This window comes from Telmatherina bonti (genome assembly GCF_933228915.1).
Source record: "Telmatherina bonti genome assembly, chromosome: 9".
NCBI classification, from domain to species: Eukaryota; Metazoa; Chordata; class Actinopteri; order Atheriniformes; family Telmatherinidae; genus Telmatherina; species Telmatherina bonti.
In genome coordinates, this window is record NC_136627.1 from 18,506,397 (window position 1) to 18,526,746 (window position 20,350).

The 20,350-nt window shown below is 37.7% G+C and overlaps 2 protein-coding genes across 2 annotated transcripts; both read left to right on the forward strand.

Annotated features, from left to right (window-relative positions):
* Positions 1 to 1,105: 1,105 nt before the first annotated feature.
* rnf7 (ring finger protein 7) lies at positions 1,106 to 3,500 on the forward strand. The gene is made up of 3 exons (XM_079246278.1): positions 1,106 to 1,290; positions 1,429 to 1,476; positions 2,893 to 3,500. Exons 1-3 carry the CDS (start codon positions 1,125 to 1,127, stop codon positions 3,009 to 3,011), a joined length of 333 nt encoding a protein of 110 aa, XP_079102404.1. The 5' UTR covers positions 1,106 to 1,124; the 3' UTR covers positions 3,012 to 3,500.
* Positions 3,501 to 4,512: 1,012 nt separating this feature from the next.
* grk7b (G protein-coupled receptor kinase 7b) lies at positions 4,513 to 10,436 on the forward strand (the record flags this gene model as incomplete). The annotated part of the gene is made up of 4 exons (XM_079245932.1): positions 4,513 to 5,133; positions 5,365 to 5,802; positions 8,615 to 8,886; positions 10,103 to 10,436. The coding sequence occupies 4 exons, from the start codon at positions 4,513 to 4,515 to the stop codon at positions 10,434 to 10,436; spliced, it is 1,665 nt and encodes a 554-aa protein (XP_079102058.1).
* Positions 10,437 to 20,350: the final 9,914 nt, after the last annotated feature.

The following is a 20,350-nucleotide window of genomic DNA, read 5'->3' on the forward strand; positions in this document are numbered from 1 at the left end:
AATATGAGGGCAAAGATGATGCACTACAGTGGCACTCTAGGACTTAAAAGTGAGAGTTTGTAAGATTTTTTTTTTCTCTGTATGTGTTTTGTTAATTTTTATCATAACTTAAAAGAGATATGGTGAAAATGTTCCAAATTCTTTGTTTTAATAACCATGTTTTAAAGCAGGGGTATTCAACTTGGTTCTACGAGGTTCGCAATCCAACAGGTTTTTCATGTAAGCCTGCTCCAACATCCCTGAATACCCCTGTTCTAGAGACAGCACTTGAACAGTGATCTGATGAGTTTCTTTTCCCCCGAAACGGGTAGTAATTGTGAATTTATTAACATCACCAGCTGTTTCTTGAAAGTTTTGTCAAACCCTCACTCATCATTTCAATTTATCATAAGCAGGTTTAAGATAGGATTAAGTATGGAGAGCTCAAGATCATTCAATATTTGGGAAGAAAAGCCTTGCGACTCCACATTTTACTAATCCCTTGCAACATTGCTGTGTACAGTTGTTCCCACAGCTTCCACATTTTAATGGACAGCCTAACTAATTATTTATTCTTTAGTTGAGACTTACTGATTTTATGCTGCTTTCATAAGCTAATATTAAGACAACTTAAAGAAAATTAGGTGGTATGTAAGGGTACGTTGAAATAGTATGAGCTACCCAATTTATAATACTAAGTTTTATTTTAGCCAGTGTTATCTTTAAAAAAAACAAACAAACAAACAAAAAAAAACCGTACACATAGTTTTTAGTTAATAATATTAATTTTAATTAATTTTCCAAAATGGTAGAAAAATATCACATGCAGCCATTCTTCATTTAGCTACATGCTGAAACGCGATAATGGAAATGCAGACACTTAAAAAGACGACATTTCGCTCAATGGTCGTATTAATTATTACGCTAAGACATATATATTTGTGTGCTACTTTTATGTTATTTTGACAAGAGAACTGCATGTATTTTATTTTATTTATTATTGTCACTAAATCCTGGAAAATGGCTCCCCCTTCTGTCGTTATGGTGACAACACGCTTGCTAACTAGCATTAGCACTATCATTGCTAGCCTGTTCCGTCCATCTTGTTTAGCTATGCTAGGCTAACGTTAGCTTGTGCAGCAGATATGGACGACGGCGACGAGCCGGGTTTAGTCCTCTCGCATAATACTTCTTCAGGTTCCAAGTCGGGTGGTGATAAGATGTTTTCCCTGAAGAAGTGGAATGCAGTAGCTATGTGGAGCTGGGACGTGGAGTGCGATACTTGTGCCATTTGTCGTGTACAAGTAATGGGTAAGTCTGAGGAACTTTTAGACATTTAGCTGTGCAGCAGATACTCCGCTAATGAAGCTAGCGTGTTTAATGTTTACAGTATTACCTCAATGCAAGGCATTGTGGTACTGTAACATATTTTTCTTAATGTCTTAACAGATGCATGCCTCCGATGCCAGGCGGAAAATAAACAAGAGGACTGTGTTGGTAAGAGGAATATAACACTAAATCATCTGATGGCAAAAAGAGTGGCCAGATTCGTCCAGCTAGTTAGCATTAGCCACTTTGGTGACGCTGTCATAACAACAGCCATTAAACCAGCTAATTGCAGAGGAAGGATGACCTACTTCAGTCTTATGTTGGAATATAATGAGCATTTTGTGCTATTTTCTATTTCTATCAGTGCGATAAACTGCAAGGTAAGGTAACCTAACTTGGCACATTTATATAGTATACTTTATATATAATTTCATTTATAATAAGCCTATGAGATACAAGTGATAAATCATTATAAAATTAATTGACCACCTTAAAATGCATTGAAATTATGTTTACTCCAAATCAAAACAACATAAAAAAAAAAAAATTCTCATAAAGACATGATTAAGTGAATGCCATTATTCACTTAAAGACTCATTCGAGATATTATCTACTAATTTTAATCTACAAAAATAACCTGACCTTCACTTTTATTGAATTTGCTGGATTTTATTGCAACTTAACATCAACACTGAAAGACCTGAAAACAAGCAACAATGTCTCAATATATTTAGTCTTAAACAAAGCAAAAATGCTACGATGTAAAATGAAACACTGGTTCAGACACTACCGAGATGAAAATATATTTTTGTACTCACCTCATAGTGTCATTTCTATGTCCTGTTCTTACCATAGTCTCACTTCACTAAATATGTAACAACTCAATGATAAAACATTTAGGATCTGCTTGTGTCGAAATATTTAGGAAATTTTTTTACATTTCCTCACGTCTGTCCTGATTATGTATGGGATTAAATTAATTGTTTGCCCAGAAAATAAAACCCATGACAATATAAAGATTTTGTAAGTTCTTTGTGTGTGTGTGTGTGTGTGTGTGTGTGTGTGTGTGTTAAATAGATACTTCCCACATGTACGTGTGTTCCTTAATAATGTGGCAATATTGATAAACAGGTTTATCAATAGTTTATTTACAAGAAGCATTAGTACAACAGAACAATAAATTACCTAATGCAAATTTACTTTTTTTTCAAGCAAAGTTTATGTTTTTGACATACTAATTTTGTCTTTTTGTTTTAACATATATGTATATTAAGTTGTCAAAGCAGGGTTGACTAGCTTTATAATTGCATTTTAAGTGATCCTTATTGCTGTTAGTTATTCAGATATTTTAAATTAATCAAATATAAAAGCAAATTTAAGTCACTGTTGGCTAATGGATAATGTTTTACTGTACTGACCATTTTACTGTGTTAGGGAGAGTGTTGCACATGAATGAACTGACATTAAAATTAATAAATGGTTTTAGTTTACAAAGCACCAGAAACACTGATGTTGTACAGTTTTGTTTATAATTTATATCCCTGTTAGTTTGCTCATGTACTGTTTTTTTGTTTTTTTTTTCAGTTGTTTGGGGAGAGTGCAACCACTCCTTCCATAACTGCTGCATGTCCCTTTGGGTCAAGCAGAACAATCGCTGCCCCCTCTGCCAACAAGACTGGGTAGTTCAGAGGATCGGAAAATGAGCCCCACATCCAGGTGGACTGTGCATGTTTGCACTGAAGTGGTGCCAGATTTGCCAGTGATGCCGGCATCTACCTTTCTGGTCCTCCCACTTATGATTGCATGTCTCCAGTAGTTCTGGTTTAGGAGGACGATGGACGAAGTTTAACCTGCACAACTTGGTTGCTGAAATGAACAAGTCATGAAGAGACAAATGAAGCGTGTAACAGTGTTTGGTCATATTTTGGCTTTGCATTATTATCTGTTGTGGTTCAGCACATCTTGAACATGTGCATTTCTTTTTAAGAAATAAAGAATTGTGAATAGATGTAAACCAGATGTCGTTGTTATACAATTACTATAAACAAGTGCCAGTGTGGGAAATGATGTGTAGTTGTACAACTGTTTTTAGTTTTGTAGGGATGTGCACACTGACCTCCCATGAGGGGACCTGGTTTCAAACTATAACCACAATCACTGCAACTACCAAAATAAATACTTTTGAACTCTTATGGATTTTACTTTTTACATGTATTTGATATGTTTGTTAGTGGAGTACAGTAACCAGAGGTCAGTTCATGAAAGCAAACAAGCGGTTTGGACTTCCTGACGTGTCTCATACTGAAGTACATTGCAGGTCTACCACTACTACCTACTATGCTACAGCACTTGATAACTTATGAGTTAAAGCTCTGCTGCAAAGTATTTTCTTCTTGATAATTTAGTAAATCAAACAAGATACTTGAATAATTGGGATTTTTCTTTATAGTGTAAAACAAGAATTTCTACTGTCGATTGTCAACCAGCTGAAGAAATGCAACCTTGCTTCCTTGCCAAGGGATACTGCAAGTGGAATTTCCTAAGTAATTGACTAAGACATCAATCTAATGACTTGAAGGCTGAATCAGCCTTTTTACTTGTGGGGGATGTCAATGGGAAGTGCTTTCAGTCCTAATGTCCATATTAATCAGGCTGGTGTTAATTGTTTTTGAACAACAGTTACTTTTATTGATTAAATTACACATTGATTATTTTATAATTATTTTTTATTATTATTATTCATGAAACTTTTGCGTTAAGATGAACTCTTGATGCTCTAACAGATCAAATCCCTACTTGCTGCACTTCCAACTGGTGTTACTTACTCTCTGCTAATAAGACTTGATTTATTGTATGTTGTCTCACCTGTTTAACTAATTACAAGTTGAAATAAGGTAAAGGTAGGACCGTTACCTTTATCGTGTCATAATGGCAGCTCAGTTACAGCACACAGGCCAGTATCTACTAAGAATAGCCTGGCCCAAATCCTCTTAAGTTCAAACCACATAAGTTGCTTTGCTTATCTGCCGCCTTCACATATACGTGCAAAGGCATTTAACTACCAGCAAATCCTTCGACGTTCAGTCAGGCGTGGAGCGAGGGATGAAGATTTTTCATGATGCAGGAGCTTGAGGTGCTCTCTTGTGCCTGGAACAAGCAGATTGGTGAACTCAAGTGTTCTTAGTTTATCTGCTGCCTACCGGTATGCCACAGGATACATCCAAAATGGCTGACCTGGCAGGGATGGACAACTTGGTGGCCAACACAGCTTACCTGAAGGCAAAACAGAGTGACTGGAATGAGCTAAGTTTGCAACGAATGTCCCTGACGCTGCCCAGACCAACGAAGTCCTCAGCTCTCCAAGCAGCAGCAGAGAATACGTACGAGTCACTTTGTGAGGAACAACCTATTGGGAGGAAGTTGTTCCAGCAGTTTCTCCTGACCTCTAACCTGCAGTGTGTGGCTGCAGCTGAGTTCCTGGAGGAGCTGAGCGACTGGAGCTTTGCTGAGGATGGAACCAAAGAGAAGGTCAAGCAGAGGATACTCGCAAAGTTCTGTCAACCAGAGTCTCAGACTTTCCTTTCTTACCTCACAGGCAAAGATGCAGAAGTGTGCAAGGCTTTATCAGATAAAAACTTTGATGAGGAAAAGATGAACCAGATAAGAGATGCCACAAGGAACTTCTTAAAGAAAAAACCTTTCTTGGAGTACCAGAAAAGCATATTCTTTTACAGATTCCTGCAGTGGAAGGAGGTTGAGAAGCAGAGGATCACAGACAAATACTTCTATGAGTTTAGGACTTTGGGAAAAGGTGGCTTTGCTGAGGTAAGTACCAAAACTCTTATGAAATATAGCACAAATCAGACTTTGAAGGCAAAAAAATCAATCATTGAATCAGCGGGCTATTAAATGCAGCTTTAGTTCAAGTGACTCCTAACTCCAGCACATGGACTTTTGCAGAAATAAACACGACTAAGTTATATAAAGAAGGTAAAAGAAAAACAAGTATCAATTAAACTGCTATAAATTTGATGATATTGTTGTTCCATCTGACAGGTGTGTGCAGTGCAGGTGAAATACACAGGTCACATGTACGCCTGCAAGAAGCTGAACAAAAGTCGTCTGAAGAAGAAAGGGGGCGAGAGGCTGGCCCTACTGGAGAAGCAGATCCTGGAAAAGGTCAACAGCCTCTTCATTGTCAACCTGGCTTACGCTTACGAAAACAAAACCCACTTGTGCCTGGTCATCGACTTGATGTCGGGGGGAGACCTCAAGTTTCATATCTATGAATTAGGGGAGAGGGGTATCCGTATGGAGCGAGTTGTTTATTATACAGCCCAGATAATCATTGGCATCCTCCACCTGCACTCTATGGACATCGTGTACCGGGATATGAAGCCCGAGAACGTGCTTTTGGATAGTAAAGGCCAGTGTCGACTGTCAGACCTCGGACTGGCTGTGGAGCTGCCGAAAGGAAAAATGATCTGCCAGAGGGTTAGTAGTGACTTGTCCCTGCAGATAAATCTGTGTCACTGTCAGACATTTACACAACAAATCTCTGCATAGCAAAGGCTCGGTGGTGTGTGCAAACATGTAGTATTTTGTATGCTCTACAACAGAGCTTGCTTTTATTCTGCATAGTCTTTACTCAGGCATATCAACATTGGGTTCTTTTGGTGTGTAGATACAAGTACTACTTTCACTCATTAATGCCTGTACACAGTTCACTCAACGCTGAAAGTAGCTTATCAGGAATAGATGTGATGGGTCTTCTAACAGCACAGATCATGACCTGGTGGAACTCAAATTAATCCAATTAAATTGTGCTTGACCTTATACTTCCCTGGCTACTATGCTGACTTAGAAATGTGTATGGTAGATACTCAGGGTTTGCTGACATTATCTGACACATTTGCTGTACCAATGCCAAATACGGCTTTGAGAAGAAGAGTCAAAAGTTTAATGAGGCCTCAGTTTACAACACACTATTCTGTTTTATTACTGATTTCGATGAGTAACAAGCACACCCTCGGCGTATTCTGTACCAAGCTACAGTTAATGGCTCATGTCATTGTGTGAAATTGTGTGACCAGAGTGAGAACATCAGCCCCCACCCCCTTGACAAATCAGCTGAAATAACTTGATGAAACACAAGGAAAAACCCTCGGAAAATATGGCTGAAAGAAGTGCATGGTCACCTGTTGGTAAGACTTCTGTGAAGCGTAAACTCTTGCACCAATTTTCCAGTGTAGACTAACTAATTGGCCATCCCTGACATTTTATATAGGAAGTAACAGTAAATTAGCTGACTTAAACAGTAGGATAATATAGTTGCTGGACTAGCCTGCCCTGTTTCTAACATAACGCTCTACAACAAGTTTGTCCTCTTTTGGCTACCATATTCAAAGAGGGCGATGCGACATGGCAGCCTTCTGTTAGGTGTGCCGCCACATATGTATTGATAAAAAAAAACTCATTCTAAGCTACGAAAACGCTTTAATTTGGATGCAGTTGTGATTAAACTTTGGTAAAATATGTATTTATGAAAGTAAAACTTGACTTTTGCTAATAACGGTCAAGTTTGTTGCATGCTGTATCTTTAAGCAAACTGGTGCATTTCCCCAGATAGTCCAGTCTGTTTGGAGCAGTGTGAATGTGTATTTGGACTTGCAAGTGACAACAACAAAAATTCAAAATCACTTTTTTAAAATCTATTTTTACCTCCACTAAGAAGGTTATGTTTTCTTGGCTTTTATCTATTTGTTTGTTTGTCTGTTAGCAATTTCATACAAAATCTAGAACAGATTTTTATCATTCTCTTATTTTCAGAGAGTGGTTCTTGGTTTAACTTAGATTCCACTAAACTTCTGGATTGATCCACATCACAGTTTGGATTAAGGATTTTTTCAAGGATTCTTTTATCATTGCGAGATAGGTACATACTTAGTATATCTGAGTATATCTCTACAATAAATGGTCCGCCCAAATAAAGGTTCTCAACAGGTTTATAAGATATTAAAGTTATATTTGGATCCTGGGAAAATAAAGGGGATCTCTGGAATTTTTCACCACTGCAAGAGAACAAATTAAGGTATAAACATGCAACAAACACTACAATATGGCCAAAACCCTGCGGACTTGTTATCAACTAATTTAGGAATCTAATAGCATTTACATGTAAAATTAATGTAAGATTATCAGATAGGGTGAAAATTACAATATGGGTGGAAATGAGTTGCTTGGCGGAGGTCTGCACTGCAAAAACTGAAATCTAAATAAGATTAAAAATCTTAAACTGAGTACACATATGCTTATTTTTTTAAAGGTAAGATAATTCTTAGTTTTTATGCCAGAGATTTCTTCTTGTTTTAAGAGTATTTTTACTTGTTTTGAGAAGTCTTGACAAGCTAAATTTTCTTGTTCTGTTGGCAGAAAATTCATCTTGTTTTGATCAACATTTACCGAATTTTTTTTTTTTTTTTTTTGTTGTTTTTTAAGGCTGAGTTTTTGCATTGTGCGCTCTCCAAGTGCCCTCCTCATTTAATAAGCTTTAAACAGATTATTAAACTGGATACATCACATCCACTGTGCAAAAAGATTGGCTTGGTTTATACCAACAACATTTTTTCTCTTATACTTTTACCTTTTTCTTTGTAAAAATGTCTCTTTTTTTGGCAGTTTTGAGGTCTTTATTTGTTTTTAGCACATAATTCTAATTGGAGGAAAAACCAACGTGAAAAGTACCGATCAAATCCAGAGACTGCACCATTTGATGTATTATTCAAAACAACCTGAGAATATACATATTTTCTGTCTTATAAAATCAGTTAATAAAACTCCTTAGATTACTCTTTTTTAAATGCTTATTATTTACTGAAACCCACATATATATACATTTTTAATCCTTGATACAAAAATCTTTCATTTTTCACTTTTTATGTGACTGAAATTTGTCTTGTTAGAAAATATAGAGATATTGCCAGTTAAGTGGAAAACCATTACTGTTTTTCAAGGGAGAATTACAAAGTCAAGAGACAGAAGTACTCTGATAACTCTAAAACAATCAGTAAATAAAAGGTCAAAGAAATCAGAGGAGCATACACAAGGAAGCTTTATATACTGCATGTACTGCATATATATATATATATATATATATATATATATATATATATATATATATATATATATATATATACATATATATACATACATATATCATATGAATGAATTGTGTTGATAATTATTTTCATATATACAGGTCAGTCTGCATTTGCTCTTCCTTCCCTTTGTCTTCTGTGTGCCGTAGGCTGGTACCAACGGCTACATGGCTCCTGAGGTTCTGAAGCAGGAGCATTACCGTACATCTGTGGACTGGTGGGCTTTGGGCTGCAGTGTTTATGAGATGGTGGCTGCTCGCTTGCCTTTTAAAGACTTCAGGGAAAAGGTGCAAAATTCTGAGGTGACTCGTCGTACTCTGGAGGATGACTGCAAGTTTGAAAACAAACACTTTGACGGTCCCACCAAGGATATTATCAACCAATTTCTCAAGAAGAAGGTCACATATCGCCTTGGATGCCGGTAAGAATAATCTACCACTTATAAGTTTAATTCATGCAGTGTGGGTGTCAAATGTAGTAGATAACAAAGACATATGACATTTTAATTGCCCATGACTTTAAACCTGGTCTCTTACTCAGACCTTCTTTTCAGAACAACTGGAGTGTAGATTTAGACGAGTAGGGCAAATGATAAAACAAAACCTTTGAATTGTGGATGCTGATGGCCACCATTATATAAAACTGTAGACGAGGAGGAGTGAGGGAGGAGATTTGAAATCATTATGACCAATTTAACCACTATATGTCATTAATTTTTACAGTGCAACTTAAATCTGGACTGCAGGGAGGTTAACAAACCCATATGGTACGGATTTAGATCTAAATCCATGAGGGAATTGTCCTACTACTGAAATAGCCACGAACCTCCCGGGAAATATGTTTTTCCAAACTTACAACATATTCCTCTGGCTCAATGTGATCTTTATATATGTGCACCAGTGCCATGGGCATTCCTGCACAAACGCACACCAACACAGATGCTGGTTTATGCCAATTTTTCCATCTGGATGATCACTCTAATCTGACAACAGAAACATTATTTTCACTGTCTTTCTGTCTATGTGACACCAGCAAGTGCAGGTGTTCCTGTGTAGGTGGATACATGTTTTTTTTTTTAAGTCTATTTAACATTTTTAGATTTCATTTTTGGATGCAGCAGCCCATCGAGTTAAGCCAAAACAGTTGCGAAGTATTGAGTCACAACGCATCCTTGCATAGAAAGACAAAGTCTTTAGTGCATTTTCCTGTTATATCTACTTAAGAATGAAATAATTGCAGCTTCAGAGTTACCTGCAGCACATAACCAGCTTCTGATGCGCCTACCTTGGCAGATGGCTGAGATAAAAAAAAAAGCAACATTTTAGTGCAGACGCTGAATGATCTCAGCTCTGTCCACTCTCCGTCAAACATTTCCTGTCTTTTCTGTTGCTCAGCTGAACTCCGAGGGACTTGTGCTCCTCTTCCACCTCTTCTCCCAGGATGTAGACAGTGTTTTGTTTACTCTTCCTCCTGAAGTCAACAATCATCTCTTTAGTTTTGTAGGTATTTAAGATGAGGAGATTGTTTCCACACCAGCCCAGCTCTCTAACTGGCTGCTACAGCCCACATCATCAGAGTGTTCATGCTAATGAATGAATAATTAATCATTAATAATTGTGTGTGTGTGTGTTTGTCAGGAGTAAAGGTGATGACCCCCGCAGCCACGTGTTTTTCAAAAATATCAATTTCCACCGTCTGGAGGCGGGCCTGGTGGAGCCTCCGTGGGTGCCAAAGCCCAATGTGGTCTATGCCAGAGACATCAATGAGTTTCGTGACAACACTGATGTCAAAGATGTCGAACTTAATGCAAAGGATGAAAAATTCTTCAAAGAGTTCAGCACAGGTGCAGTCTCGATCCAATGGCAGAAGGAAATAATCGCCAGCGGCGTGTTTGATGAACTGAACAACTCTGAACTGAACAAACTTCACTGTGAGAACTCATGGAAATCCAGGATGTGCAGCATTTTTTAAACATCACCTCATCTGACCAGCATGAAGGGCTGGAATTTTAAATATGTTGTGCTTCAAGAAATTCAGAACATCTGAAGTGCCTGGTTAAAATGTTAAATTAAGCTGCTTACTTTTACTCTTTCCTCCTCTGAACCTTGAAATATTTCTGCCTTATTCATTTTGGTAGTGATGGCCTCAAACCATTAATCAGTCTTAAGTTGTCACAGCCAAACGAAACTGAGAAGCAGTCCTACAGAGAAGTAAAACCACAACATTTCAATAAACTCACGCTGCTCCTTCATAATTTGCGCGTTAGACTTCAGGTTGCAGTCTGTTCATAGTTTCCATTACATCATTCAGCCAGTTTAGCAGCCAATTGTTTACATGTGCTTGTAAACAACTAGCATAATGGCTTTGCATCATTGATTAACAACAGTATCTTAGCAGTATTTGCAGTGATATACAGTTTTCTAAGATGACAGAAGTGTCACAGCATTACAATTAAGGTTTCTCACTTTTTCTCACAAAAGTGAGAAGTTTAATGAAGCCTCACAGACACAAAGCCTTTCAGTAACTGACGCTCGCCACTAAGTGCCGCCAGATACATGTTGAGTGCATTTAACCTCCTCGTGTCTGTTATCCTGACAGTGTTGCTCAGGTATTTACAAGCATTCAGTTCGTTTACCATCATTTTCCCACACACTGCTTTTCCACAAAAACAACAGCAACAAGAAAGTGGAAATTAATCATAAGAGGCTAATGTTAATCTATGGCTAGGTTTTGACTCTAAAGTAATCTTTTTGACTATTTCTACTCCTCATAACCAATTGATAAACATGTCCGTCCAATGAATGTTTAAATAAAAAGGTTAATGAATTTTATAAATACCTGTTATCATTGCAGTATATTAGAAAACTCACTGACTGTCACTCTATTTGGACTTTGATTAAGTTTGGTGAGGTCATTAAAAGCTTTTCTCTTTCTTTCTTTTTCTTTCTCCTGGAGATTGAACTGTTTTAATTAAAAGAAAGAAATGAAGGGAGAAAGAAAGAAAGAAAAAAGAAAAGAAAATGAAGAAATCTTTATATAAAGGTAGAGCACTCCTGTTCCAGCAACACAAGATAACATTACTTACCCTGTTGTACAAGACAAAGATTGAGTCAATCAATGATTTCAGTCAATCTTTTAAACTTTTTCCCTCCTTTAATGATCACTGGTTTAAACTTTTACAAATGCACACAGGAAAAACCCATAATTTCACATATTTGTATTGTGTAGCTTTAGGAGATCAGTCTCATGACATGGGATCAGTGTTTTGCATTTTCACACATGAAATGAGGACTATTACAACGTTTGGAAAATGTTCTACCTCAGTCCACTCTTTGATGATCCAAAATGTTGTAATCAACTTACTGAATGTTTGCAATTTGTTTAAATTTCTGAATAATTTCCATCCATCTTTTCAGGCAGGCGGTAAAGTTACTTCTGTCTCGGAGCTTGATTATTAGCAAACCATTTATTTTAGTTACTCTTTAGTTAAGCAGCAAGTTATACTCCTAAACACTTCAGTTAAAACGACCTTTTTAATTTAAAGGACTAGCCATGCAGTTTCATCCACAAATACACACTGTATATTACAGCTGTTTTCACTAGCTAACAGTAATGTCACTTGTCTGTCCACATTGTTTGTCCATAGTTTCAGCTATAAAACTGGTTGTAATAGTCATTTTATTTATCCCTTCCTTTTAGACTTCTACGTCTACTACGAATGCATGCATTTAAGTTTGATTAAGCTTTTGATTTCTGCTTAGATATTCTCCTTTAAAGATTGCATATAGTTTTTTTTTTTCATGGTTTGTTCACCTATTCCATCCACAGTTGCTCTTCTTGGCTAGAAGTCCCTGTATTTAATGGTGGCAGTATTAACAGATACTAACATGTCTGCTCAAGAAAATCACAGACTTTAATTTCTTTAGGTTATATATGCAAATATATTTTATGCGGTCAAGATGGGAGATGAGATAAGAGGAGACATGAGAGGCCTGACATGCAACATTAGAGATCAGATCAAACTCAAACCAAATGTTGTGAAAAATGCTAATTCTTCACTCGACACCAAGGTGATGAAATGTGTCACTTTTTTCTTAAATGAAGATTCATCTCTGTGGTTTCCGTCTGTGCCAAATCATTTTGCATTTAACAAACATACTCTTGCATTTTAATACATTGTCTTGTATAGATTTTATATTTCTATATGTATATATCTTTTTATAAGTTCTGCATAAAATTAAATCTATTCTGTTACAAAATTTGGTGAAGGACAATAAAGTTGAACTCTCACAATGTAAATGTTCTGCTTAAAAGCAGGTTTTAGAGTCATTACCTCTAAAGTTACAGGTTTACAGTTCATTTAATATCTCCTTGTTGCTCATTTGGACCCAGATTTCTCATCATCTTATGAAACAGAGAGGTTCAGCCTGAAGAGCAGTAACTGGCTCTTTAAACCATAACCACGGTGGGTTCATAGTTTCAACGTTATGTCATCTCAATTTCATTCACAATTTTCTTATGCCACTCATTATACCACTGACTCAGACACACTTAAGTAATGACAGACACATTAACATGTGTTGTGCTAATTCCTGCAACGGGCTGACCTTACGGGCCTGAGAAGTGGTTCCATTCACGCTTGACAGTCATGAGATTAGAGTGTGGTTCAGATGGAAATCCAAGACGCAATTCGATCATCATCAGCCGTGAAGGCAGATTTGGGGAGTCCACTGCGGACGATGTGACGACAAGACAGACTGAGCAGAAGGTCTCCAGGAACATGTTTTTACCAGGCGTGTACAAGCCGCTGCCAGGGTTTTAGTTCCCCACAGACATACGCTGCATGCATTGTCACACATTTGCACTCGTGGATGCAGATATGTATATGTGCATGCTTAAGCAGGAAAACACACACAAATTTACAGAACACTTTTATACAAACTGTGACAAACACACACACACACACAGACACACATGCACGGACAATCTTGTTACCTCTGTAGAGGCAGGCGTAGGGTTTTAGAGATCAAAGCAGGACAGGGTTTAATTTGGTATCTACGTTTGTTACATGCCCCTGCACTGGATTCACATCAAAGCCATGTGCCACACTTCAGTTGTGCCTTGGCATCCTCAGGATGGTATCACACCACTCATATTCTTGCTTCCCACTTCATTGGCTGTAAGTGTGTACCTGCATTTATGAGTTCATGCTTGTTTGTCTGCATGTTTCTAAAAGCATCAGCATGAATAATTAGACTGCTGTCAATATGACTGCGTGATGGTGTGTGTAAGAGTCTTCATGAGCATTTTGGGATTCCTGAGAAAATAGTCAACAGTGGACAGAGAGAGGGCATTGTCTTCTGGGGAAAATACGTTCTTCTTTATGATTAAATGTTGGCAACGAGTTCTTTAAACAATCTGATTTGTATGTGTTGCTATAAAAATTACCTTAAGATGCTTTTTTTTTTTTTTTTTTTTTTTTTTTTTTTACAAATGACAAAGACAAGGGCAAAACAGGCACATTCCCTTCAGTGTGAGACACACTCAAGTCCCAGAAGCCACAAGTTTGCTTCATATGTACTGATCTGAACATAAATTAGGATTTGGTTAATGAAATTTCTAATAAAAGATAATGTTTTGGTTCTCGTCTTTTAAAGAAGAGTTGTGCTAGATGTCAATTTTAATAGTATATCATCCCAATTCACATTTAAATTGAAAGGAAACATGGTAGGCCGATGGTCAGATGTAGTAATGGAAGGGTCATCCATCTTACAAGTGGAAACAACATTTTCATTTTTTTTTTATTTCCTTTATGCCTTTTACTTCCATTCTACTATACCAACTAATGTTTACAGCGAATTTCTCTGCTGTTTATACAGTCATTTAACCTGTTTAAGAGGTTACTGTTTACTTTAAGCTGGGACCACACCAACCTTTTAAAACTGCTGTCTGCCAATGTCTCCGGTCACCTGTCGCCAGGAATAAAGTGCTCTCCAACAAGAAGAAAATCCCAGGAACAGAGCTTGAAGTTCAAAAAGTTATAACATCCTGAAACTGGAGTTGGGAGAAGCATTAAACTCTCTGATGTTCTTTACCCCCAAGACTGAGAATCAGCACATCAAACGAACAGAGGGGGGTGTAAGGATACAGAATACTGTGAAGTGAAAAACACTTTCCAACTATTCAAACTGGGCAATGAAGGAAAAAAAAACTGTTGTGCTGCATGTGTTAATGTACTTTAATTACACTAATGACCATGCTGCCTTAGGGGTCACATTCTGGAAAGGTTTTGGCATTTATGTTTTTTGTTTTTTTTTAAATTGCTCTGAGTGCTTGTGTGTGTGTGTGTGTGTGTGTGTGTGTATGTGTGTGTGTGTGTGTGTGTGTGTGTAGGCGGGGGGGGGGGGTGAAACTGTTACTTTGGAAAAAGTGCAAAAGCACTCCATTCCCCGGTGTTGGACGAGTGTGACACAAAACAGAAATATAAGCTGTGTGGAGGTTTTAGTTTCTAAGAGTGCGCCCTGTTTGATTTAATTAGCTGGCATTTATTGCATTCTTTGTTAGCAGTGTGATATGACTGACAGTTGGCGCAGGGGCAGTCTGGCCTCTGTCCAAGTGCATTTCTGCTCAGTGTGTGTTCCTAGACTCTGTAACCTACCTCTTGCAATCTGTCAGTATCCCTAGTTTTGTGTGGGTGGTTGTGTCGCACATCATTGGACATCTGGGGTTTGTGACTAATTCAATTATTTATCTGTAACAAACAAAATGTAAGGATCTGTGATTTCTGTTTAAGTATCCAGAAGTCTGAGATTTTCAAATGAACTAAAGCAACTATTTAGTTTTTAATCATCACAGAGATGACAGTTTGGTTCACTGGACTGAAGATCGTCTAGTTTGCATCCAGGAAATCCTGGATAGGATCAGATAAAACACTGAATATGGCTTCAATGCACAAGATTTACAATGTGCTTTTACTTAAATGCACCTGTGCTTACAGTAGATAAATGTAATTAAAGAAGTGGAGAGGAGTGAGTCGGGAGCTTGTCTGTTTTAGTACATTGTCTCTAAAGTGATGAAATTGTCTGCCTCTGGAGCCATATGTGCCCTCCTGAGCTGCTTTTAGCAGAGAAAGACCCTATAGTTGATTTCTTCTGGGAAGTACCATTAATAATCCCACCAGGATGTTTTCTAAGCTGTTGAAATGAAAAAGTGATGCTTTATTGAGACTTTTTTAACAGCTGAAACAGTAGGACGTGATATCTGGAGAAAGGAGTGGGAAACAGTAAGATGCTTCTTGGCATGACTGCTTTGTCAGCAGTAAAATATAATGTTTGAAACTGTTTGTATGGTATCTGAATCTGTATATTTTGCCCTGGTTTCAGCTTTTCAAGCTTTTGGTTGCATATTGTGAGTTTCTGTCTGTTTTTTTTTTTTTTTCCTTTGTTAATCTGTCATTTGTAGCCATTTTAATTTGTCCCATTAATCCAAGCTGATATTTTGACTTCATAGGCCTTAGTAATGAAAACATGCTTATTGCACCTTTGAAACACGCTGCAGGTAAGTTCTGATCATTCACCACTGTAGATTAATTCATCATCATAAGAAAAATATGTGTCCATTCCAACGACAAACTCTATCAAAGAGGATCTCTTGCTACAAAAACAAGGTATCACTTTATACAATGTCAATACAATATAATAGTTTATGCTTCCACTACAGTATAAAATATTTAAGATCATTACATTTTGGCTAAAGTAAATAACCTCAAAACTTAGTGTTCCCTTGAGAGAAAAGAGCAGTCTTTTTCCAGTCGCCGCGTCCCCGGTGGAACTCAGTCATATTTTAAAAGATGGGCTAATTTAGGGAGCACTACATTAGGGCATCTCTTAGTATTAAAATCAAACTCAGCTCAAATTGCCAGTTCACCAACAGTGGCACTAACTTGTGTTGGAAAAGCTTTCAGTGGTAGCATGCATGTAATCTAAAAACTCCCCCCTGTAACCTTACCGTTTTTATTTTTATCTTTAGTGAATGACGTTTTATATTTGCATGTAAGACAGATTAAAGGGCTAGGCTTTACCTACTCATGGTGAAGAGGTCATAGTTCCTAGGTTCCCATGCACAAAAGCACAGACAGAAATATGCTGTGCATGCACACATCATCCCATGATGTTTCTGTATGTGGTCTGATGGGACTTTAGTACATCCTTAGTCCTTGCATGTTTAACTCTACATGGAGCGAACGATGCACAGCTGAGCCTTGCTTCAGTTTTCCATTGAAACTCTCTTCCCCTTGGTCCTGTAAACAGACACATGATAGCACCAATTTTTCCCAAAAACGGTAGTGCTGATGGGATTTTCTTGTCAGATTTGAATTACAGTTATGATTGTACTAAATAAACATTCAGAAACATTTTGGCTCCCAATCAGACTAAATTATGGGTCCTTCATTTAAATAGGCAACATTTTGCAGTCGTATGATCAAGTTCATGTCCACCTTCCTGGTGATGCAGCTTCTTGTAATATGATTCAGTACAGAAAACAATGATCTTTCCATGAACCTAAGCAGGAAACTGTGTTTCCAACCATAACCAAATAAGATGACTAAACATCTAGCCATACCTTATACAGTACATTACATTTATACAGCATTTTATATTTGTACAGTATTTTATATTTGGCATAAATTTAACATATTTTTAACACTGTTTCTGAGTCAGTGCAATAAAAAATCATTCTGTCTACACTTTCTGCATATCTGAACGACAATAAAGCTTGTCTAAAAGGACCAAGCTGGAGAATGAAATGAGAGAAAAGGGGTTAAAAAATCTTTTGTCCTGCTTTTTGGTTTGGGACTTTCATCTTCCTCCCATGGTGCCACCTAACTTAGACCTTGTTGCATTCACTTTATAATGACATTTGCTGGCACCATATAACATCTTACAATTCTCATATAAGTTGTACAGTAAAACTGTTATTCAGACTGAAGATGTGAGATATTTAATTTCCTTTTTTTATGTGGAGTGAGGATTACATAGCAGGTAAGAAACCATAGCATTGTACACCCATAAGGATCGGGCGAAAACAACAACAACAAAAAAAACTGCAAATAAATAATCAAAATTAACCCTTCTTACCTGTATGTTTGTAGTTAGAGATAAGTATGTCCACTTATTCCATATTTCGCATATCCATATCTACTCTTGTATGCATGTATCCATAGCCATATCAATATGAATATACATCCATATATGATATATTTAATTTCTAACCATCTACAAGAGTGCTGATTTCAAGCATATATTAAAACAAACAAACAAATGGCCTATAATGTTGTACAGGTAGTGTTGAGAAAATTTGGAATAATTAGTTTTTTGGGGAAAAAAAAAAAAAAGGCAAAGTACAGCCAGAATGTCTGCCTGGGTGGTCCTATCTCAAGGTGGGAGGAAGTGGAGCCAGATTTCAGATCTGAAGCATGTCAACTTGCTTGATTGTGAGGCGATACAAGTGCTGTACATGTGAGTGCTTCACTATCTCCAAATGGAGAGGAACAGCAGAGAAATTTGAGCTGTTTCTTTTTAAAGGAAACAAGATCACAGCTGGAAGTGTTTGTCCTCCAACTGCACTGCCGTACCAAGTCAAACCAAGCCACTGTGCTGCAGGTTCAGAAACTTCCAGCTGACACGAGCTGGCAGAGTAACTGGCTCTGTTTATTAAAGCTACATTTTTCATTTGGATGCCACTTTTTATTGATTTTATGAAAGATGTAACATGACAGTCTATGTTGTCTTTCCTCTCCTGGTGACAGTCGAGTGACTGTTGTGCCAATTGTGCTCAGCACATGGACGACATGTTTGTTGACACGCTTTGTCATAAACAGAAATACTTTTTTGAGCAGGTGTGATCAGGGACTTGTGCTAACAGTCCCATTATCAGCTGAAGTCCAACTTGTCAGAGAGTTTGCAGCTGATCGTTTCAGACAGACTGCTCACCAGACACCGAAAAGAAGAAATAATCACGCAAATATTAACAGTTTTCCTCAGCTGGTTTTGCACTTTTTCTTTTTTCAATTAGCACATTGAATTGTCATCATTTTGATTTCAGGTCTTCTTCCCTCAACTTAACCTTCCAGATCACATAAGAGTTCAACGCAGATGTTCAAGCTATTTTCTGTACATTGTGGTCGACTGAATGTTTAGGTGAACTCCAATCATTTCTACTTATGCTTGCTTTTAAATCAACTCTTAAATTCAGTCTTCAAAACTTGAAGACTTCAAACCTTCTTCTTCTACCGTTGCTTTACTTTCTCTCCAATTCTTTAATATTCATAAGAAAATAAATATAAAATAAAACAAAAACAAGACTGAGATTTTATTCCTAAACTTTACTGTATCTGTAAGAGAAATATTTCATATTTGGATTACTTGATCCAAAGCTTGATTTTCATCCAGTTTGTGAGATCCCGAGCACAATCAGAGTAAAATAAAAATCCATCTTTAAACCTTCTGTATGGAGTTTTCAAACCAAACAGCATCCTATACTGACAGCCACAAAAATGTTAGAATAGACACTTCAAGCCACAGTTATGTGGAGAAGAATTGTTTTTCTTAAACTGAAATAAGAGGAAAGCTTTATGTAAATGATACTTTCACCAACTGGCTAAACCAATAAAATGATAGATAGAAGCTAATCTATCATGTAACTCCTGTCATCTTATAAAGTTCCTGCAAATACTTTCTGATGAGGTGTTCTTTGTGAACAGTCATCTGATCCAGCGTGTTTATTTTCAACAGGAGGGACAAAAACAAATCTGCAAAGCTGGATCTCAGAGTCACATTTTCATTTTGCTCAAGACACTGTTTTTATTTTCTGAATGCAGCTAAAAGTGAAATGTGGAGAAAGTTTTTTGTGGCCTGCATCCTACTCCGTCTCTGTTCATTATGCTTTTCATGGACAGAATATCACTCACTCAACTCACCTAGATCCCGCAAAGGCCTTGCCCTTTATTTTAAAAGGTCACTTTACACAGCTGTACATCTGCAACCCACTATGTGGAAATGTCATATTGAGTAGTCCGAGGCTTGCACACCGCTCTGTTACACCATCAGATTCCACTAAATGTTGAACGGGCCTCACTAATACTTGCTAATACACTCAGAGTGGCACGCGCTGTATTCTACGTAGTGCACATTCATGCTAATGTTTAAAAAATTTGACCTCCAAGTCTCGATATCAATGCAAATCAAAATAAGCTAAATCTGGCTTCAGGCATTGTGACTGGTCCGATGATGGTGCCACCGCAGTGCATGCGTGCAGTGCCCACACAAAGCGTATTTGCAAAGGATTACGTCGATGACTTGTGATAAAGTGCTCAACTGTTTTCCACAAACCGTCCTCATGGCCACAAGGGCATTCGAGATGGCGAGAAGCAGGAATAGTGAGAGGAATGAGGGAGTGAGACAGAAATAGTAGGCGCACTGGATGAACACTCTGACAAAGAGTGACAGAGAGGCACTAAGAGGTAGAAACAGAAGAAACAGAAGGCCAGAGGGCAACGTGAGCAGCGGCAGAAGCGACAGACTGTAAGTATGAGATGGTAGAAGGGGAGAAAGAGGGGAACAAAGAGCAGATTGTCAGTGCTGGGCGCTAATCGTCTCCTCTAAGGCTGCCAGAGACAACAGGTGAGAGCAGTTTGACTCCCTGCAGGCTCCATGAAGCTTTCATAGCTGTGTGTATGCCTATGCGTCTGTGTGTGTGTGTACATGTGCACGTAAGGGCCAGGGGACCACAGGAGAACTCAATGCCAACTAAAACGGCAAATGAAGAACGAGGGCCGCACCATCAAAGAGTTCTTTTCAGACCTGCCAAGACCTTGGCTGTATATA